General features: G+C 35.4%; 1 protein-coding gene across 1 annotated transcript; it reads right to left on the reverse strand.

The window, feature by feature from the left end:
• Positions 1-2,294: 2,294 nt before the first annotated feature.
• LOC143588421 (CDPK-related kinase 5-like) lies at positions 2,295-7,309 on the reverse strand. The gene is made up of 11 exons (XM_077069426.1): positions 6,736-7,309; positions 5,137-5,267; positions 4,916-4,957; positions 4,718-4,826; positions 4,522-4,600; positions 3,895-4,191; positions 3,688-3,800; positions 3,460-3,561; positions 3,034-3,096; positions 2,784-2,942; positions 2,295-2,597 (listed from the first exon to the last, which is right to left on the reverse strand). The coding sequence occupies exons 1-11, from the start codon at positions 7,213-7,215 to the stop codon at positions 2,457-2,459; spliced, it is 1,716 nt and encodes a 571-aa protein (XP_076925541.1). The 5' UTR covers positions 7,216-7,309; the 3' UTR covers positions 2,295-2,456.
• Positions 7,310-23,739: the final 16,430 nt, after the last annotated feature.

A 23,739-nucleotide genomic window follows, 5' to 3' on the forward strand; every position in this document is an offset into this window, starting at 1 on the left:
AAATATAACCAACGCGTTTTTGAAACAATGGCAGTTATGAGTGAGGAGTTCTACATTTAAGTGTGTCCAGATGAAAGTCTCTACTGATAAAACGAACAATATTGAAAGTGAGCAACTGAGCAAGACCTAATGATACACATGCATTATATAACTTTGATCTAATAGTTTCGATCTATGATAACTATTTATCCCTATAACGTTCTACTCCAAGTATTATTCTCAATACTCAAATCCGGTAAAGTTCCCTGCAAAATTCTATGCCGCTTAACATTGGCATTAATCTATCACGTCTAGTATCAATATGATACAATTCCATATCTGTATTGAAAGACATACTTACACATTGATGTAACATCTTGTCACAATGAAAATTTAAATGCCCAATTGTGAAGTAATAAACTGTTGTGGTTGTGGAAGATGAGAACCACAAGGGTGTAAAGCATTTCAATATTTAAAAACATAAAATAAGCTTAGTCATAATTAGATTTGTGATAGAGACACCTCACAAGTCACACCATTCATGGCTTTTTGGTTTTCACTTTATGAGTAAAACGTTGAGAGCTTATTGTTTGCCACCGCAAGGACAGTTACACCAAAGAAAATCAAATATAGCTTAGAGATAGGGGGGCAAATTTTCCAAAACATTCATTATTATTTCAAATCAAGACTTTTCACTTGATAAAAATTTCATCAAATGCCCATCTTATATACTATCGGTCTCTCCCTTAAATTTAGACAGACGTCAATTTTATCTGTTAAAAACATGACTGGCATCCAAATTTCGATAAAATAAATGAATTAAATTAATTTATGTTTTGAATATTATATTAATATATTTAACTGGACTCATTTGTTCTTCTTTCATAACTTATAAAACATATGATTTTATAACATAAACAAAGTCTTGACATGGATTGATAAAATGGACATTTTGGAAAATTTCCCATAGTTGGATCATCATATTTGCTTATTTGGTTTGGTATTTTGTCTAGTATGTAAAATGCAATTTAATAGTTACAAATTGTAAAAAAATGTGTAGTCAAATCAGTTACAAAAATATGAGACATTTAGTTTGTCATACGTCAAGTCACGCAAGTTGAAATACCATAGCCATTAAAATCTAAAAAAATTTGTGTATCTGTTTTATTGGTGTGGATGGTTCGGGATAGTGTTTGGGAACAACTTTGATATCAGCGGGAATACCTAGTGACGGATCTAATAATTTTTCTCGTGAAGAGTGCGACCGACAAGCTTAATCAAAATTTTATAAGGGCGGTCGGAATTTTTGGATATAGATAACACTAAAAGCTTTTCTTTTTCTAAAGGCATGAGACTATTTTGATTAATATCTGTAATATATATAAAGGAAAACATAAAAATCCTACGTGTCGCGATGTGGTCGTTTCCCTTCTTTTTTGGAATCACTAGATTTGCTTGATTTTGAAATAGAGACTTCTCATGCATTTGACCCGAATTCACGGGTATGGGTTTTATCAAACCCAGATATTTCCTAAACGGGTTATAAAATCGCATTAAATTAAAAACTAATTTCACTAAATATTTGATATAAAAATCCTATAAAGTAGGGATATGCTAAAAATTAATATATGATTTATTTAAAAATATATATATTATTTATAATTAAAAAAACAATTTTATAGTAAAATAATATACGGGTCTTAGGTATAATCAAATCCATATAGCTTTTAAACCGGGTTATGACATCTCATTTATTTGTGAAACAATTTATCATCAAACCATAAGTATATTATTAAATCTCATACAATAAGAAAAAATAAAAATTCAAAAAATAAATAAATATCAGAAACAAATAATATAAAACAATCCTGTAATACGGGGGGATAAAGACTAGTTAATAATAAATGAGTAAAGCAATGCTAATAAAGGTAAGGCTTGGTGGTGGTTATGATGATCACATACTTGGTGCAACTTGTCTTTCTTTAAGATTCACGCCACATGCCACTTTGTGCTAGAAGGACGCCAATAAAATTCAAAATTATGTACTTAAAAAATGTCATGCGAAAAGTTTTTCTACATATGTTATAGGCCCGACTTGATCGATCTAAAACTTCGTTTTAAACCCAAAACTAATTATAGTTTAGGCCCAATAAATTACTAGTCCATTTAAGATTGGGCTATCCTTTATTGTTTTCAACTTTTATAATATAATGAGCTAACAAATTCCAATTTCCAAATTCCAACCTAAACTATTCATTTCACCCTTCTGTTTACAATTACTTATTATTCACTGCTTCTATGCATTTTCCACATTTCATAAACTAAACTCACATTCTTGAGCTTATAGGCTAAAAACTCGAGTGAAATGATCTTGATACCAATCATATATACATGATGAAAGAATCTTGAACCCATGCTTATTTTCGTTTTCTCTAAAAGCGAAATACCCATTTTAACCCTCACCGGAAAACCAAACTTCATCGTAACTTGCGGTTATTTCTAGCGGACACCTTATGCAACAATTTCACAAATCCAAGATAGCTTAGCTTCCCATCCGAATGTCGTATCCATTCACTCACAACTACATGCAGTAGGACCGAAGGACCTAGCCCGAGTTCCTGAGAAACAAAAAGGGTAAAACCATCGTTATATAAAAACCTAACATAAGTTTTAATAGAAGTTAGTGTTAGAACTCGAACTATTACAAAATTAAAACCACAAAACTCAAACATTATAAATTTTTAAACTTATTTAAATGAAACCATTTATATAACTCACTCAGTTTATTGAAGACATCAACTTACCGATGCAAGTTCTTCGATAATGATGGCCCTATTACCATCATTTTCAAAAATCTCATAAGCCGAACGGGCATGTTCTTCCCAGCGATCAAGTACTTCGAGCTGATAAACATTAACCGCAGCCGCACAAAAATCATCAAAGTCCAACTCTAGTGCAGTCAGCTAACCATCAAACATAAACAAACTTTTAGCCAAAACATACACAAGAAGACCATTATTTAGTTAACTAGCAAATTTTAAGACAACCAATTACCCAATTAAGATAGTCTATGATTCGAGCTTCCTTCATTGCATTCGTCGCATGCTTCATCAACGCCTGTCCGGTGTCCACACACAATTATAACATATAAATAATACTCCCTCCGTCCCATTATAAATGTCCTAGTTTGACTTTTCAAGTCTTTCTTTTGCAACTTTGACCGTAAATATTTTTGTTCGTGTCATATAATACTTGATGAAAATTATATCAATGTAAAGTACATTTAAAACCCAATCCATTCATATATTTTACATCAAGTATTATATAACACAAACAAAAATATTATCGGTCAAAGTTAAACAAGAAAGACTTGAAAAATCAAACTAGGACACTTATAATGGGACGGAGGGAGTATAATCATAAAGCCATGTGTTGTTAAAAAAAAATTAAAATAAAAAGAGCAGCGAGACGATGTCTAACCGTTTTAATGCTTCCGACTGTTACACGCTCGGAGTTCGCTAAGTGTGTAAATTGTTTCCTAAGGTAAAAGTGATCATCTGTAGTCAAGGTTTTTGACAATGCCTGTAACGTATAGAAAAAACATGTAATCAGAAAGTTGATACACACAAACATTATACACTTTATTATTTATATGTTTACTTGTGTTAATGTTAATGTAATATAGTTTACACTTTACATAGAGCGTACCCGTAAAGCCGCTTTGCGCAAAGGAGGTGAAGCCGTGTAAGATTTTAACGATCTCAAAACTCGAACATCAATTGGTACTTCTACCGCACTATGATCACGAATCCATGGATGGGCTGAATGAAACAAGAAATGGTGTGACAAAAATAGTATTTAATAAAAGCATGTAGAAGAAAGTATAAGACCGAGCAAACCATGATGAACACTTACTTAGAGCTTGGGCAGCGGTTAACCGTTTACGAGGATCTTTATTCAATAGACCCTTCACAAAATCTTTAGCTATTGGTGATAATGAAGGCCATGAGCTTTCGGTGAAACTAGGAACCGTTTTGAGGACTGCCCGGAAAATGCCTGACTCGGTCCGGGCCCAAAATGGTCTACTACCACATAGAAGAATGTATGATATCACACCTACACTCCAGACATCGGCTTCGGTATCATATGACCTAAGTAGAACCTCGGGTGCTACATAATACGAGCTTCCAACAATGTCGTTAAGTTTTTCATCTGCAAATCGCTACGAGTAATTAACAACTCGTGAATACCGCCTAAAATCTCAAGTAACATAACTGATTATGTGATTATTTTCAATATAATAATAAGTTATAAAATACTAATGGGATAATGTAAATCTGAATACTTCAATAATACATAATTTGAAGAAATAAGTTTTTAGCTTTTTAAATAATCTGAGTCTATTATTTGATTACTACATGCAACCACTTGAAGCACATCTAACATTATTTATTACAATTAATTATTTGATTGTGATTAGTTGATATTAATCAGTTCAAAACACAAATCTAAACATTTGTTAATTCGTGTTTCATTACTTACCTGGCTTAACAAACTCAGATAACCCGAAGTCGATGGCTTTTAACGGGGAATTATTTTCCTTCGATTTCAACAGGAAATTCTAATCAAATGAACTAAAAAGAACAATTAGCAAAACATGAATAAATTCGAGGTCAAGTTCAAATATAGAGCGGAAACACAAACATAATAAAAAAGAATATAGTTTGTAGTTTTGGACCTCGGGTTTAAGATCGCGATGCGCTACGCCTTGTAGATGGCAAAATGCAACTACATTTAGCATCTGAATTATAACATTTTTTGCCTCATCTTCGGTGAATTTCCCGCCCCTAAAACAAATTATAAATTCGAAACTAAACTTATGATTTTTAAAAATAATCAAAAAAATCTCTAAAAAGCTATGCATGTTTTTTAGAACCTTGAAAGTATTAGATCAAGAAGCTCGCCGCCTTCACATAATCTGAGAGACGCAAAGTTAGATATATATAACAAAAAAGTTGTTCATGCTTGATAATATTATCTAACAAATTTACCCTCGAGTAAAGTTGTCAAAATACAACTATTTATATATTTTATATGAATTAACTTTTTGTTATTAGAATCATATATCTCACGTGCCAAATATGGGTGTATACTTACTCCATGACTATGTAGACATGATCATTGTCTTCAAAAGCATCATAGAAACGTACGAGGTTAACATGCCTAGACAATTCTTTTAGTATTCTCACCTCTCTTCTCACATCCTCGATCGCAATTGCGGTCGTCATCTGCCAAACATAATTACATTTCATGTCCTTGATCAATAACTAATTAGGTAGTCGGTTTTGAAAGTGATTAAGTAAAATCATATAATCAACCGTCATAAAATAACTATTGATTGTTTGTGTTGTTTGAGGTTCTAAATTTAAATAATGGAAGATCAAATAATGAAATAAATTAATAGGATATATTAGATACTTCAGGGGATCACGGATATACGGATCCAATTTAATATTATGATTGTGATCAATTAAATCAGATATTATTCATTTTTCACATGCTAATGAAAACTAGAACTAATAGATTATCACAATGAGTCAATATTCACTGGCACATCCAAATATACGTATCTTGGATGTAATATATAAAATGGTTCATCCATCAAATGTTTTCATATTTTTTCTAGTAAGAATACACGCTACCACAAAAATTGACAAGACTTTATTTTTTGACAAAACAGTCACAAAGACCGACTTTTCATATTTTCTTACAAAGGAAACCAAATGTCACTAGTTTGCGACTGTCTTCAGTGTTATAGAAGACTTTCATCATCATCATCGTACTCAGTATATCCCATCAATAGCAATGCTATGGTAGGGTCTGAGGAGGGTAAGATGTAGACAGCCTTACCTCTATCCCATAGGGATAGAGAGGCTGCTTCCGGTGAGACCCCCGGCTCGATAGTAGTTTTGCATCAAGCCTTGGACATAAGGCACGTAGCACTCAATCATCGGGACACCGGCTGATTGGTGCAACTTTGTGACAATTATTTCATCACTAAACAATTTTTTTATTGAAAAAATGAAAGGTTAACAGCAATCCTTTAATGCAAAACGGCAATAGAAAATTAATTAGCTTAATTCCAATGCACCGGATGGCCATGATACGAATTAAAACGTTACATATTATTAAACATTGAATGTTTTCATAATTCACTGGTTAATAATTATTAAATTATCTACACAAAAATTATCATAATTGCTACTGATTTTTTTTAAAAAAAAAGTGTGTATAGAGAAAAGAACAAACAATTTAGTGCCCAAGACAAATATTAAAAATGGGTCTTATATAAATATATTTTTTTTAAATATCAACGTTAATTGTAATATGAATAAACAAAATAACTATTATTGACATATTGTAGCAATAACATTTTTAGGTTTTTTTGGTTTCTAGAGCATCAAACTCTCATTATATAGGTTTATTTTTTTAAATACATATAATAATATTTTATAAAAATATTTGATTCTCTTATCGAAACCATGCCCTATAAGCCGGCTGAGCCCAGTATGAGTTCGAAGACGGCCCTGATAACATAAACAAGTTTGCGTGTTTGGCCAGTTTATAATTCAAACGGTTCGGTTTTAATAGTTTATCAGTCTAACGAAGTTCGATCAGGGTTAATTTTCTTAATCATCCTTCTAGAAAAAAAACAAAAACAATTATGTGAAAATAATCACTTTCATATTTCAATACCTTATCCTTGGGTATGACTTTCACGGCGACTTTTTCACTGTCGTGTTCACCGGACTTACACGTGGCAGACACCGTATACCCAAAATGCCCTCGTCCCACTTCTTCTCCAACCTCGTACAAATCCTTAAACCGTTTCGACAACCCGAACCTCTTATCCAAACCCGTCAACACTTCCTGACCATCTTCTGTCCGCCGTCTCCGCCGTCCTCCCATCAGCACCGCCATTATATGCTTCGCCGGCGATGGCGGCGGAAACGCTCCAGTTTTCGGCGTAGAGTTATCGCCGGTTGAGGGCCGTGCCGGAGACTTTTGAATGCCTAATAAGGACTGGATAGGACTGAGGTAAAACGGTGAGGCTTTTCCGGTGACGGATGAATCGTAGGTATCTTCATGTTCTGGTGTCTTGGGTTGTTCCGGTAAGTCGCGTGGTGCGTATGGGTTTCGTTTTGGAGGCTTGGGATTGGATGCACATGTGCCCATGATGATGGTGGTTGGTGGTTTAAAGGTGGACGGAGTATATATATCTCCGTCGTGAGAGAAGGTAGTTTGCAGATAGAATTAATATTATGATTGTCTTCATTTGGTTACGAGTTTCAACTTTCAAGTAAGGAAGTGATGCTATTGGTCTTTTTCATTTATTGTTTATTAATATTAATAATATATATTTTCTTTTAACTGCGTTTGGATCCGTCTCTAATAACCAAGCGTGTCATCCTGAGACGGGATGTCAACTCTCCATACTGATAATGACGTTTCAGGCCTGACTCACCCAAGAGCACCATCAAGGAGGAAACCTACCACTGTGAAAAACCCCGAACCTCAAGAATTACAAGTCTTAACCGTCACTCTCATGTCATTGAGCCAGAAAGGCAATTGTTAATAATAATATTAATATTAATTATTTGTAAATTTATATATAATACCAAGCACATGAGAGCGTGTCATGTATCAAAATGTTCAAACGACGAGGTTTCGTGGAATAGAAGGCAACTTTACATTTTTGTTTTTCACCTTTGAACAACTGTCTCACAATGAAAGAATAGAATTTTGTGCTAGTACAACACCAAATGGTAACATGTTATCTTTACGATTTCTAATTCTAGAACCTTTTTAGGATATGGTCCTTTCATATTTTATATTATCTCAGTTAGTTGTATGATTTTCATTGTAAATTAAAGAACTTTAATTAACGAAACTATGTGTATGTGTAGGTAAACGTACTAATCGGATCACCGCAAACGCACGAAATGTTGGTTCATCGACAACAATGCGGGTCGGGCGGTCATGTTAACACACGTGCAAACGCACGAAATGTTGGTTCATCGACAACAATCAATGAACTTTAGTAGATAACAGTTGTCCTTTAAAAGAACATCAAATATTTACGCCCTGTTCTTGAGTTTTTTTAAAGGAGAGAAAAAAAAAAGAAAAACTAAGGATAGTTAAAAAATGGGTGTTCATGTGTTTTTTTTTTTTATGATGGAAAGGAAAGGAGTAGAAGGAGTTAGGAGGGATCAAATTAATGTATTTTCCCAATAAATTATCCTCCAAAAAATGAGATGATTACTAAGGATGACTATTTTTTAACATAGTTATCATTTCCTTTCCTCTAATTTCCTTCAAACTCAAGAACACACCTAACTAAAAAAAATTTCCTTCCCTCTCCTTCCCTTTCTTATCCTTCCCTCTCCTTTCCTTTTCTTTCTTTGTTTAAAAAACTCAAGAAGAAGTCGTTAATATATCTTTATTAAGTATGACTAGAACTCTGCTTGTTGCACTTTGAGGTTACGTCATGTTTCGTTCAATCTCTAATTACACATGCAACACTTGCCTTGATTTAACAAGACTCATATCATTCAGATAAGACAATTGCATACACAAAATCAATACTTTGTTAGTGATCGATGACTAAGAGCGCTTCCAAGTTCCAACGCATGACCTCCACAAACAGTAATATCAGTTTCACATAAGATTCCAAGCTTAACTAAAAAAACACTACTTTTCTTATACGACGCCAAACATCAAAGCCTATTAAAAATATAAAAGGGTAGGATCAAAAAAGAATTAGACAACTAATAAATTAATTCGTGAAAAATTAACTAAAATAAAGTCTTTTATTTTTTTTCCCTTTCATCCTTCTTATATATTGCTATATTTTTTATTGGGGAAAAAAATGTAGATCGCGATATTAATATATGTAATACTACACGTAATAGTGTTATATTATTTATATGTAATATAGCAATATTGATATATTACATATATGTAATCTTGTTATATCACATATATTTAATAGTGTTATATCACTTATATGTAATATTAACAATATTGATGTATTACATACATGTAGTATGTTAAATATTGTGATCTCTTTTTATTATTTTTATTATTGTTAAACTTTTTTTAGAAAAGTAACCTTAAAATAAAAGAAAAGAGAATATTTGTTTTACAATAAAATCATGTTTGGATCAAGTTATTACGAGTTCTCTATTAGCTATCTAGTTATCTCTTAATCCTTCCTCTATATATGTGTGCATGTGCGCGTGTCTATGTGTGTTTGGGAGTCGGGAGTGGAGGGCCACATGGTTGGTTTGTGGGAGGCATGAATATTTGGACGAGCAAGACGGACGAATGCCATAGTGAGGAGGTTTGTTGAGGATAGGTCTTTGAGGGGCGGACAAGTCCACATAGGACCCTAAAGTCCTAAACATATATACCTATCATGTGAAAGCATTAGGAGTTTAAAATTTTCTAGTGCTATGACTTCTTGGATCACTGATAATAACATACGGGAATCTTGAGTGGTCTCAAAAATAAACAGTCAACCATCTTCTGGCCTCCAAAACTTTGCTCTCACAAATTGTGATCATAAGAGTCTCTAGTGTAAGGCTTGACGTCAACATATGCTTTTTGTAATAACCACACATATCTCTTTTATGATTTATCGAAACATAGAATTTTATTTAATTTACATAAATATAGACTAACATGACTGTTAACTAGATAGTTATGTTAATGTTTTGATATAAATAATAGAACATGCATGTATCTTTATTTGTTTAAATACAATGACAATTAAATGACAAAATAGACACAGATATTACGCCCTTGTAGACAAGGCACATATGAAATCATAGAAAGAAGACTTTGACCCGTTATCAAAGACCTCACCCGGTTTTCCATCAAAGTTAGAACCGATAACTTTATCTAAAATAGACCTAAAATATAATAACTTTATAGCACACTTTTATTTAAAAAAACAGATTATCTTAACTTTTAGTTTTATAAATAATAATTTTATTTAATTTAAAGTAATATATTTACCTGCATATGGAGTGTTTTTATTCTCAATGTGCCATGATATAATATGTGCCTTTATGGACACTTCCATTCTACTTTTAGGTTTTGTTGTATTTCTTTGACAAATTTTGATAGAAAAATATTATGGTCGAAACCATAGTTGTCTTCCTTTTAGTTTATCATGTCTTAATCATTTCTAAAGTATGTTTTCACTTATCATTGACGATTATTTTGATTTTTTCTTTCATTTAAAACATATTTTTTAACATGTTTAAAATCAGATTCAAGGACGAAAGAGTTGTGTTATTATGTAACAAGTAACACTATATATCATGGTAAGTTCTCAACTACACTTACAAGTTCATGATCGGTTAAACCGGAAATCGCTAACGTACATTATTATTGTTGGTTCCATTAAGAGCTAATGACCAGGACACAAATAAACTAGCTAGTTTTAAGCGACTAGGCCTGTAAACGAACCGAACGTTCGGTGAACTGTTTGTGAATTGTTCGGCGGGAAGTTCGTTTATGTTCGTTTAATTAATAAACGAACGAACATGAACAAAAAGTATGTGTTCGTTTAATTAAACGAACGAACATGAACACATGTTCCGTTCGTTCATTTATGTTAATGAACGTTCGTTTATGTTCGTTTATTTATGTATTAATAAATAAATAATTAAATATTATTTGAATGTGTCATCTGATTAAAGTTTTATATTTGTTAATTTGTGTTGATTTAAGTGTTTTCATTTATGTTTGTTTGTGTTCATATAATTCTTTTATCTTGTTCAGTTATATTCGTTTAGTATTTAAACAAACAAACATAAACGAACACAAATGTTCATTTTTTAAATAAACGAACATGAACATAAATATTTGTTCGATTAGTGCTCGTGTTCGTTTAAAGTTAAATGAATGAATACGAACATGCCCTTGTTCGTTTTCGTTCAATTCGTTACATGTTTCATTATTTATATTAATGAATACATCGGTCTTAATCTCTAGGCTATGCCGATTTTATTTGTGTTCGTGAACACATTAATTTCCTTAATGAACGAACACGAACATAAAATCTCGTTCGGTAAATGTTCATGAACCGTTCGTGAACACGTTATTTCCTTAACGAACGAACACGAACAAGGCATTGTTCGTGTTCGATCGGTTCGTTTACAGCCCTATAAGCGACCATTAGCCAACCACCAAACCTACCTTCTCTACTGACTTCGGTCTGAAGTGGCCGGTTAAACTAGTTGAAATGGTCACGGGTGGACCAGTAGAAATCTCGATTTAAGAAGCATTCTGTCTTCAAAACGTTATTCGTGATGCCATAAGAAAATTACAATATGTTACAATATAACTCTTAACTTTCGGCAGATGATGGTGTGATTAGGTGTAATTATTAAAATTTGGTTATCTATCTATTAATCTTTAATATAATGACAAATATTTTAAAGTTTTTTAATTAAAATTTGATGGCTACTATCTATATGACACCATGTGGTGGTTGTCTTGTATATGAATAACCATAATCATAAAGAAATTAAAATAATATTAATAATTTTCTTAACATGCATATAAAAGATACTCTATATGCATTTAAACGTGTAAAGGTTATTTGTTACATTTTTTTTACTAAAGGAACACACATAAATTGTTTGTGATGAGTTGGATTCTACACTTTTAACTATAAGATAACTATGTATATTTAGTTCCTAAAATTATTTCAAAGAAACTGAACTTGGAAATAAAATTTGTCAAATATTTTGAAAGGAATTGGACTACATTAAAGAAATATAAATTATGATCAATTTAAGTGACAAACCAATAATTTGAATCTTTCAACTTGTCACGATTGTCATCCTTGTCAACGCCTCCCAACCACCCCCGCCTTTGTCGTCACCATCCCCATCACCAACTTTGTCATGGTGGTGGCAAAAACGACAACGCAAGTGACTAAACTACGAGGTGGTGGGATGCAATGATGACACAATGAAGGTAATGTGGTAGTGATGGCGTGGTAGGAGTGACGACGACGGGGAACGACCAGTCAAGTAGGGTGGCAATTGCGAAGGCAACAAGAGGAGGAGGTCGAATCTATAGAGTGTAGAATAATGAAATCCCTATCTTACGTTATGTATTATTAATCAACTATTTATAAAAGTACAATGAGTATAACTAATGAAACCCTAATCAAACCATGTCTACTAACTTTGATAATTATATAATAACAAACTCTAACTTATATGCTCTTTGCAATACTCTCCCGTAGTTAGAACATAGCAAATCAAACATTAAACTTAAGCGAAAAGTTAACATGTGATTATAATAAGAACATAAATTAAGAAGAAAACAATAAATGACAACGAAATCTACGACTGTGATGCCATAAGGTATACTCTAACTCATCTTAACTTCACATAAGCACAACATCACTCATTTTTCTCTCTTTCAATACATCTCACATAAAGGAAATGGTTTAATCACTTTAACTTCATCTCACCTTATTAATTGTTAATTTAATATATTGTTATCTGTCTTTTAACCCGTTAAAAGCATAATCCAATGCCCATTTTCAACATATTTAACATAAGTGAGTAGTGATTTAATTCATCTTTTAAGTGTCATGTCATATTAACTTATTTTTGGGTTAGAGTATACCTCATGGCCTGACTATGTCATATTAACTTATTTTTGGGTTAGAGTATACCTCATGGCCTGACTATGATGTATTTTATCTCATGGCCTGATTTAAATCATCTTTTAAGTGTCATGTCATATTAACTTATTTTTGGGTTAGAGTATACCTCATGGCCTGACTATGATGTATTTTATCTTATAGGTTGATAGTGCTAAAAGAAAGTGAACGGTGTCGACTGTTGAGAGGGAATTAATTAATCTTTCGGATTTAATTGAATCTAACTGGGCATAAGCAAACGTAAAAGAGAAAATGTTGTTCGTCATAAAGGGGATCGGGGCTGAAATAGTGACGTACCAAAGTTTCATTAGCGCCCACTTGATCACGAATAAGAGGTGATTGTCTTGTTTTGTGTTTGTCGCCCTTGAAACCGTTCTACCAACCAGTTATATGTTATTCTCCCGGCTTCAAAAATTAGGTCGTCTTCCTCCGAAGAGTCGGATGAAGAAAATGAATTTCATTGCATTTTTGGTTTGTAAATGGGTGTATTGGAGAGAAATTAGTAGAATGAGTGAGTTTTTTTAGGCTTTTTAGTGTGTGAAAGTGTTTATTATAATGGGTAAATATATATAGTAAAAATAAAAAATAAAAATAAAAAAAGGTCAAACGATCAAATGATACACCCCCAAAAAATTCCCCTCAAACGTTCACTTTAGCCACTGAGAGCCGGCTCACGGCCGCTCGCTCGCGAGACCAATTGCGGCTGGCCGTTGTGGTGTTGGTGGCCGACATGACTCGGACCAGGCCACTCGCGTCTATGATGGCGAGCCACAATGGTCAGGCTAAGGCTATTAATTGTTACTAAGAAGCTGTAGTTTTGATTTTTGGGTCATGAAAATGGCTGGATAGCTGGCGAGCTGCTACACAGTAAAAGTGGGCTTAATACTGTTGGGCCAAAAGTGAAAAGAGCGGACCGGAAACAGGGCTAAAACGAATTAGGCTTGAAACTTAATAACAAAGAGCTTAGAGGCTAGAGCGGACCGGTTTTGGTTTTGGGAGATTTGATATTTCTGGTCTAAAGAAACTCTTTTAGCTTGTAACTAGACATGTGTATGGGTCAGTTTGAATTGGTTTTGTGTTAATCAAAACTTGTTTATTCGGTTTTATGTTTGGGTTTGGGTTTGGGTTTGGGTTTAGGTTTGTGACGCTTATAAAGTTATAAATCGGTTTCTAGTTTTAAATTTGTGTTCGAGTTGATTGAGTCTGAAATAAGTTGGCCCAACATAGAGAACTTGGGCTTTGAACATTCGTCCTGGAGGTTTTTTTAAAATTAATTTTGATTTAAAACTTATGAACAAAGAAACTAGTAACTAGTAAATTGAAGTCTTAAACCCATTAACAAACATTTAAAAAAGCTAGGTGTTGTCTTGATATGTTTTTGGACGGTTCAATTTGGTTTTGAATTTTGATACAAGGTATCATTGTAACCAGACCGGAAGTTTTCATTTTATTTTAGTTTTGGACTGCTATTCCGATTTCGGTTAAGTTTTTTATGGTCTTAGTCGCCTCTATTTGTAAAATGTGCTTAATGTTTTGAATTATGTATACATAAAATGTGTCTTAATATCACAAGACAACCCTTAAGTATAAAAACATATATCATGAAACATTTATCTACTCAATTTATATGCGTAAAATTAGTTGTGTCAAACCATCATCGGGGGATTCTACGGGGTTTTCTCACTTACTGTGTTTTTGAGTTTCATCTAAGGGAGGAAAGTAAGGCGAGGGGTGGATAAAATGGTTATGTTCTTGAGCTTTAGTTAAGAAAGGAAATGAAGGAAACATCAAAAAAGGTGTTCTCTAGTTTTACTGTGTTTCCAGGATCATTAAATGAAAGAAAGGAAATGAATTCTTTTCTTTCAATTCCTTTCAAATTGGAAGGAAACTTTCTCCCCAACATTTACTATTTAAAACCCCCATTTTTCTTTCTTTTCATTCCATACATGAAACTAAGGAACACATAATTTTTATCTTTTTTCCCTTTCTCTCCTAAATAAAACTAAAGGAAAACATTTAACTCTTTTTTCCTTTTATCTTTTTTCCTTTCTCTCCATAAATGTAATTTGGAAACAAAAGAAAGAAAAAGGAGGGAAAGAAATAAGAAAATGAGAAGATACACTTTTTTTTCAAAATTAGAAACAATTTGAAAGAAAAGAGAAGAAAGAGAGAAATGAGAAAAGGTGGAAAAAACAAAATAGAAAGAAACATAATAACTTTCATCTCCTTTGGTTCATTTGGTGATTGCTATGTTTTTAAGTTCACTTATGAAAAGAAATAAAGAATTAAAAGTTACTTGTTATTTATTCTCTTTTGTTTTCTCATCTTCCTCCCAACTTTTCTTTACTTTTATTTTCTTTCCTAAACCCAAATATAATTGTAAACACAACCAATTTTTTCCATCTTTTATTTTCTCTCTCTTTTTTCTTAAATGAAACTTGAAAACATACATATTTATTAGTTTTTTACATATATTGGAATGGAGATGGGTGAGTCGTGAGTGTTTGGCTCGTTAGTGATTCAAATACCGGTTAAAAAAGCTTAATTTAATTTTACTAACAATAATAATAATAATAAATAAATAAAGGTAACATTTGGCCAACAATCGAACTAAAATTCCAACAAAATCATACAATTAAAACCACCATCTCAATTCTCATGTGCGTTAATTACGTTGTTCTTCAGCTTGTTGACGATTTAACGTTTCTTCCACTTCCGGTTGCATTCCGTCTGCCGGAACTTCCGGCGGATCCACGACGGCAGCTTCATCCAACGACACATTGCTCCGGCCACTCTCCACAACCACCACCGGCACCGTATCCCGCCGCGGCGGAGCGTCAAGCCTACCATCAATGCACGTGGAGCATTTGGTCTCTATCCACCCTTCTAAGTCATATTGCACGTGACCCATCACGCGCCGGCCAGAACAAAGCCTCCCTATCACCACCGCCACCGCACCCAGTACTATTATCACCGCAACAGCACCGATCACCGGGCCCACTGACCCGTGACCCGAATTGGGTTTGTACGCGTGTTCTTGGATCACCGGAGGGAATGGCGGCGGTTGTTGTGTCGGATCCACTGTTGACATTTTGATTCAGTTTCAAGACAATAAAGATGGGGCTTTTATCAAGATTTTGTTAAACCCCAAATTCAAAAACTTGAAATTGGATGTGGGGTTTTAAGAATAAATTGGACTTTGTGAAAATAATCAAGAAAATCAAAGTGGGTTTTCAAGAGTTTTGCTAAAAAAACCCAGAAATTGAGGTGAAATCAAGATTCAAGAACCCTAAATTGGGTTTTCAAGAATCTTTCTAAAAACCCAGATGCAAAAAAAGGTGAATCAAGAAACCCAGATTCAAAAACCTCACAATGAGTGTAAAATCTAAGTGGGTTTTGAAGTGATTAAAATCAAGAAACAATAAGTGGGGTTTAAGGAAAATTTTTTCACATTTGTGTGTGAAGATGTAAAAATGTAAAATAAGAGAAGAGAATCAGAATGGCAACTGAATTAGCAACAAAATTTCACAATGAATGTGTGAGGGTGAGAGGTTAGTCATAGGGGTAGGGGACCCAAGAAAAGTGAAGTTGGGCATCTAAAGGACATTTTATGGTACAATATGAATGGTGGCATTTTGGGGGTGTGCAAAAGTTTATTTCTTGATTCAAGAGTGAAAGACAACAAATGGTCTAATTTGAGACTTTTGTGTTTTGCTTTTTGTTTATGATCACATGCTGTTTCAATAGAGATACATGTATGCTCTCATTGTTTATTTAACTTTAAAGACCACAATGAAGGTGGTGGTACAAGAAATTAATTCAAGTAAATGTGATTTTGACTTTTGTTTCTCGTTGTTTAATTCAAGGTTTTATAGCTCTCCTAATGATTTTTACATATGATATCTTTCTCTTATATACTTTTAAAATATATGTCTTCCTTAACAATTTGAATATATAGTTATTTACACTGCATATATGGTACAAAGGTAAGAAAGTGTCCAAAAATTGGAATACATAAGTTATTTTCTAGAATTATAGTAAAATAGCTCTTATACTTGCAATACATATTATAAAGCATATTTTAGCAACATTTTCTAGTTTTTTTTAAACAATATTATCTAAAATTATCAGCAAAATAGTTCTTACACCTAAATACATATTATAAAACATTTTTTAAACAACATTTTCTAGATTTCTAAGATAAATACATCATAACCCGCATCATATTGCATTTGAACCATTAAATTTTTTTATTGTATGTTACATTATATAATCACCAGGATATCATATGAAATATCTATGAAGATAAAGTACCTATTGAAAATATGAAAGCATCTAAAAGTTTATGGATTGAGATGCTAAATATTACCATTTTTATTTGTTACCCTCATTTCTTTATGTTTTCTTACCATTTATTTTGGTTATCTGCATAAATAATTAAATTCCTGTAAAATTACCTGTATGTTGAAAATCAACGACAATAAAGATATTACGGTTTTAAAGCCATAAAAATTTGAAGTTTGAAAATATAACTCCTTTACATTTTCATCCAATAAAACATCAAAAACGTATAAGGCTGAAAAAAAGGGTTTATCTTTGACCGACTCATGTATAACCCATGACCTGAACACTCAAATGAGAATCGCACTAGAAGGAACATCTGGGCAGTCCTCACTGCTTCAAATGGTAATCCAAGATTAAAACCGACCAAATAATTTCTCTAAGCTTGAATCACAATCTATTGAACGTCAAATTCCAACAAATTGCAATGCACGACCCTCTTGCAATTCATAATGATGGTTACCATATCTGAAGACAAAAGGTCTTTTTGAAAAAAAAATATTAAATTTCAAACTTTGCATTTTTTTACGCACATGAAGAGGTAGGTCACCGCAAAGCCCAGTTGGACCCGCAAGACTCACCTGGAAGAGGTACGTCTGCGCAAAGACCAACTGGATCCGCAGGACCCACCATGCTCAGAGAGATGAAGACCTTACACGCAGTAAGCCAGCTGTTCCCGCAGGAAAGCCTCCCTTGGTACAGTACCCTGCCTGTCCCCGCAGCTGTGGGTACAAGCCAAGAAGGAAGGCTACCCGCATTAACAGTAAGGCTACACGCATAAGGCACTAACTCTTAATACTTCAGTAATGTCACCTGAAGAAGGAAGGAGCAGGGCGGGAATATTCCTGCCCAAAAGAGCCAGTCCGTACGCTTCTAGAAGATCTTTTGTACTATACCTACCAAGGTATGGACAAATGGACAAGATCTGACGAAAGCGACCCATGAACCAATCACAGGGTGACAGCTCACCGACAATAGTACGAGGAGGAGCACGCTCCAGTACAAAATGTCACTATCAGCCACTGCCTACCCACCAACTCCAATCGTGGCACAAACATAGCTCATAGTTGGTGGAAAAGGAATATTATACAGCTGGCCGTACCTGCTTGGAAACCTACCTTCGGCAATAAATACTCCAACACCTTGGAACGGTATCATCATCTTCTTTCTAGCTATTTCTCTCAATATACACTTATATTCAAAGCAATCTAGTCTGATTCTCACGCCGGAGGGTGGTCACAAGGAGGAACCCCCCCCTTCTCAGTGACGAGCTTACGGTGTCTGTTTTGCAGGTTGAGAAGAATAACCATCTTTGCCGGACCTAACCCTCGTGGGAAACATCTACTTAACCCTAAGATTATCCTTAATCTGCCAGGATCACTTAGTGTTTCTTCAGCACAATATGAAACCTATTAGTTTTGCAATATGGGAGTTTATGCCATTATTAGTTTATTACTATCAGCAACTTTTACAATATATATTACATGAAAACTAATTGATAACAAAGATACAATTTGGAGTGGTTAGATGTGATATTAATACTTGAGAAGGTTGGGTCACGAGTTCAAAGATTAATAATAATTAATTTCACTAAGAATTACCGTAACAAATTTAATCGATACTCACAAAAATCTCATTGCCTTCCCGTCGTAACGACATGTGTAATAGCACCTAGTAAACTTAATTTTTAAAGCCATTCAAATTAGAAAAAAAAACTATTAAATGTAAACAAAATGATAAATGCCACTTAGGCTTTGGCCTAGTGATAAGAGATGTTATAAATTAGATGTGCCTCAATGGTAGAGTACTCACTTTACTAGCGAGAGGTAGGGGGTTCAAACCTTACTACCACCAATTTATATGGGAGATATGAGAGATGACCCTGGCGGGTTCGAGTCCTGATCTCACCCGTTTTTACCGGCTCCTCGCTGTCGTGACGTTTGGCGAGCGTGGGGGTCGGGTTTTATTCGGTGAATCCCTCAACAGGTGGACCGTTAGGGGCTCCGTCCGGACTAGTGGCCGGCTCGGGCTACCTTTAGTCAATGGAAGCCGCGTACGGAGTACCCGACGTTACTTAGTTGACCGTTAAAAAAAAAAGTGGTAGGAGATGTTACTTCTTTGGCCTAGTGATAAAGAGGTTTGTTGTTTAAAAAATGATAAAATCAAATAGTGGTTTTATTTTATCAAAAATTAAAATTAAATTTATCAATACATAATTTGAATTCATTTGGGGTCGTACTAATCTATCTAAAAAGAAAGAGTGGTATAGTAACGTATCTTTCGGAAGACTGGACACTGGGAATCTAATGCATCCATCATCAGTTGGCAGTCCCTGACCACTTATTGCACAAAAGGAACAAATCCATCATCTTTGTTTCCTCTAACTATTCACAACGCAAAATAAATTTTAAAATGAAATGCAGTTACTTTTTACAACAACGGGACTCCTAACTCATAAGTAAGGGGGTTTTTTGGGATTCCTTATTTTAGCTCCATATACTTTATAACTTACGGGTTATAAGTCATAAGGTATTTGGAAAATTTAGGCTTTGTGAGTATATAAGACATAAGTTACAACTTTGTAACTTATACCTTACACTTTAAATAAGGTATAAGGAGGTGAATAAACACGGATCCGATCCCCTAGTATGGGTCCTGGATCCAATGAGTCCACAGGGTAAAATACGATAACTACAAACACAGTATGAGCACAACTTCCCAAAGTCCAATGACCTGAACTTGCAAAACAGACACCGTGAGTCTCGTTACAGGAAGGACAAGGTGTGGGGTCTACCTGTAACCACCCTCCGGCTTGAAAATCAGTAACGTTCGTAGTGAGGAAAGTACTGAAGTAAAGTAGACTAAGTGTAGTCAGAATACGAGTGAGTGAGTGTGGATGAATACCTCATGCAGGTTGACAAGGTATTTATAGCCGAATGAGGTAGGAAGGTGATTGGGTCAGTTGTCCTCTTCTATAAGATCTTAATAACCGCATGGACACGTGTCCTCTTATGATAGGTTGAGCCATACGTCTCATGTGCATGGGTGCAACAACCTGGACACGCGTCACCTAATGATAGGACGAATTGCACCCTGGCCATGTGCACGGTTATAACAAACTGGTCAGGTGTTCTTCTTTCATTAGTGGGCGAGTCACGTACTCCTCAAGTAACAATTGTGGACGTTCTTCTAGAGTGTAGTTAGTTATTTACAGCTGTCTAATTGGCATTGCCCTCCGGTCATATTGGCAGACCAATGTCTTATCCTGCGGATGACTTCTGAGGATGCCCAGATGCTTCCGCGCGTGGTATGAGGACGTTCTTCCTCTTACGTGATCCATATGTCCCGCGGGTGATATGTGAGAGGCTCCTTTTTGGTACCCTACCTCTATAGGAGGTCAAATAAAGAATCCCAAACACCCCCTAAAACGAAAAAGTTAGACAAGACCAAAAAAGAAAGAAAGTTAATCAAAACATCACTAAGACTAAGTGTAGTGGGGCTACAATTTGGGCGCGAAGGGGTGCGAACACCGCCCCCTTGGCGAAATTGGGGCGAAATGGACGGGGGCGTGGGTTATTTGTCGCCGGGAGGAGATGAGATTTATTGTTATTATTATTATATTTATAGTGTGTGTGTTATACACACACACACATATATATATTAATATATATATAGGGGAAGGTTAACGTACAAATGAAATTAACGTGCTAAATGTGAAAATCAAGTAGAGTAATTATGTATACAAGTAGAGTAATTATTATAGAGTAATTATGCAATTACTTTATGATAATTACTCTAATTGAATGCATAATTACTCTACTTGATTTTCACGTTTAACACATTAATTTCATTTGTATCTGATCCAAACCCTATATACATATATATATATATGTTATATTATTATATTACTATTTGTAGCCCCAACACTATTACACCCCAAAAACAAATTCACACCCCTTGCTTACTGAGCGCCACGTGTCGCAATTCGCCTCCATTTGTAGCCCTCCACTACGCATAACCTAATAATTCTTAATTCCAATCTATAAAAAACATCACCAATAATCCTCAACTCCAATATAGATAAAACAACTTTTGGCAATTGAGAATCCATAGGAATCCCGAAACCTGTATGTCATTTAAAACTTTGTATCGACAAATGGGGTTGCCAATAAAAACCTACTTATTTTTTTGAACGATAAATGTTACACATACTTTATTCTACACTAATAATATACTAACTAAGCATTTACCCAGGTTTAAATCTGGGAGCTCCCATCTAAGAGGTTAGTGTCTCTACCAGTAGGCTAGCCCCACATTGGCAAAAACCTACTCATTTCGTGATCGCCAATTCGCCAAAAGTAGTGAGATGAATAATCAAATGCTCGGCCATTTCATCAAAGAGACCACGTATCATATATGAAAGGAAGTTGATGGAGAGATCGTGTTTTGCCAAAGAGTTTTCATGCTAGTATCAGTTTCGGTGAATAATGCAAGCCAACAAAAGAGGTCAACCTTAATTGGCATGAAGTTGTTCCAAGTGAAATTCTCAATCGGAACGGGAGGGTCAAAACCCTCGATGGTTCGGGCGTCTCCGAGATGGTTCGAAGTCAGATGAGTCACGGGTGATTTGACCTAAGTTAATAAACATATTGGCCAACTTGTCTTCAATGAAACAAATATTTTTCCAAATAAAAAAGCAGTCTAGTAATCTGATTTCTCAAATAACTTTTAATTTAAACTGGTTCAAGTAAACTTTACTTTATAAATTTGAGTTGAACATAATTTATTTAATAAGTTTGAAGTTGGATTTAAATCCGACTCGAGTGCATTTTACACGCGTAGATTTGAGCTATCAACTAACCGAGTTAAGACTTACTAATTGAATATTATACAGCTGGCCGTACCTGCTTGGAAACCTACCTTCGGCTATAAATACTCCAACACCTTGGAACGGTATCATCATCTTCTCTCTAGCTATTTCTCTCAATATACACTTATATTCAGAGCAATCTAGTCTGATTCTCACGCCGGAGGGTGGTCACAAGGAGGAACCCCCCCCACCCTTCTCAGTGACGAGCTTACAGTGTCTGTTTTGCAGGTTGAGAAGAATAACCATCTTTGCCGGACCTAACCCTCGTGGGAAACATATACTTAACCCTAAGATTATCCTTAATCTGCCGGGGTCACTTAGTATTTCTTCATTGGCGCCATCCGTGCATTAAGCTAGAACTAATTCTTCTTTTTCTCAGTCTTTTCAAACTTCTGGAAAGATGGTTAAGGTTACTCCGATACCAAAGCCACCGAGTGACCAAGAAACTCCGGTAACCACAACCCCAGCTACTGGGGGGAACACCAGTGAATACACGATTGTTACGAACACTACCCCGGTTACCCAAGCCGTGGCAAGTGCAGTAAACAATCCTCCCCTGGGATTCATTGATACCCAGTTGGAGAAACAACAGACGAGGCTTCCCCGACAAACACTATATCAAGTTAAAGCTTGGGCGGAAGCACGTCCGAAAGAATTCCAAACCGAGTTGGACGACCGTTTACGTTCACTCCAACAGGCCAATGACGAATTCGGAAGCACTCGACAACAGCTCAACATGAGCAATGATTGCGAGTATGCGGATGATGAAGATTGGGAAGAATCTGACAGTGACGCAAACCCTCGTCATAAGGCGAAAGGGAAGCGTAAAGAAGCAGACTTCCACTCGAGAAGGAATTTCGAGGGAACCTTCAAACCAAAGAACACGGGGGGAAACCCACGTGACTTCTCCAAAACTTTCAGACCAACTGTTGCGAATGCGGGAACGTCCAAATTTGCAAGGGACATTGCGGAAGCAATCGCTCCGAAGAGTGCCAAACAGATGTCCAACATAGGCACTTACGATGGCATATCTGACCCGGACGATCACTTGAACAGATTTATAGCGCGGGCAACCGTCAGTAATTGGACGGAACCCACATGGTGTTACATGTTCCAGATGACGCTCGTCGGGGTAGCCAGAGCGTGGTTTGATCGTCTACCGGTACACCACATCTATGATTGGGCAGACTTCCAGCACAAGTTCAGCCAGCACTTCAGTCAACAAAGAAAATATACTGAAGAGCAATGGACGATCCTCAACTGCATCCGCGAGGAAGACGAATCTTTGCTAGACTTCATCACTCGCTTCAACTCAAAGAAGCTAAGTCTGGGCACTATTAGCGAAGATCTTGTTCGAGCCGCTTTCATCCAGGGCGCTGAGTACCCATAGCTCATCCGCACGTTGACGGGTAAAGATGGCATGCCATCCACGTGGGATGCCATCATGACGGCAGCTAAACGCTTTGCCGAGACGGAGAAGCAACTGGGTAGAAATCTTCCCCAGAGCACAAACCTCTACACGCAGAGAACAAGAGAAAATAACGTCCGTACCGCCCGACAAAATAAAAAGAGGAAGCTTGGTATTTGGCAGTCAAGGATAAACTTTGACACCTCATCCAGCTCTCGCCCTCTCTTAGGCGGAAGGGAAAACACGCACTCGTCGAACCGGAATCCCAGATGGACGCCACTCACCAAAAGCGTCACCGAGATATTTGCCACCGAGAAACTCCCATGGCCAAAGGCTCCAATAATCCGACAGCGTCATAACGCTGATCAGAACAAATCCTGTGACTTC

This window comes from Bidens hawaiensis, unplaced genomic scaffold (genome assembly GCF_021521415.1).
Source record: "Bidens hawaiensis isolate Kalapana, Puna unplaced genomic scaffold, B.hawaiensis_p1.1 tig00036359_1, whole genome shotgun sequence".
In the NCBI taxonomy this organism is placed as follows: domain Eukaryota; kingdom Viridiplantae; phylum Streptophyta; class Magnoliopsida; order Asterales; family Asteraceae; genus Bidens; species Bidens hawaiensis.

What these genes read in the sequence shown, in the direction of transcription:
- LOC143588421 (XM_077069426.1), bottom strand. Translation starts at nt 7,215, where the DNA reads ATGGGCACATGTGCATCCAATCCCAAGCCTCCAAAACGAAACCCATAC. An exon ending in ATCGCGATCTTAAACCCGAG is followed by an intron (nt 4,601 to 4,717) that starts GTCCAAAACTAC and finishes TCATTTGATTAG; the next exon opens with AATTTCCTGTTGAAATCGAA. An exon ending in AACCGCTGCCCAAGCTCTAA is followed by an intron (nt 3,801 to 3,894) that starts GTAAGTGTTCAT and finishes TGTTTCATTCAG; the next exon opens with CCCATCCATGGATTCGTGAT.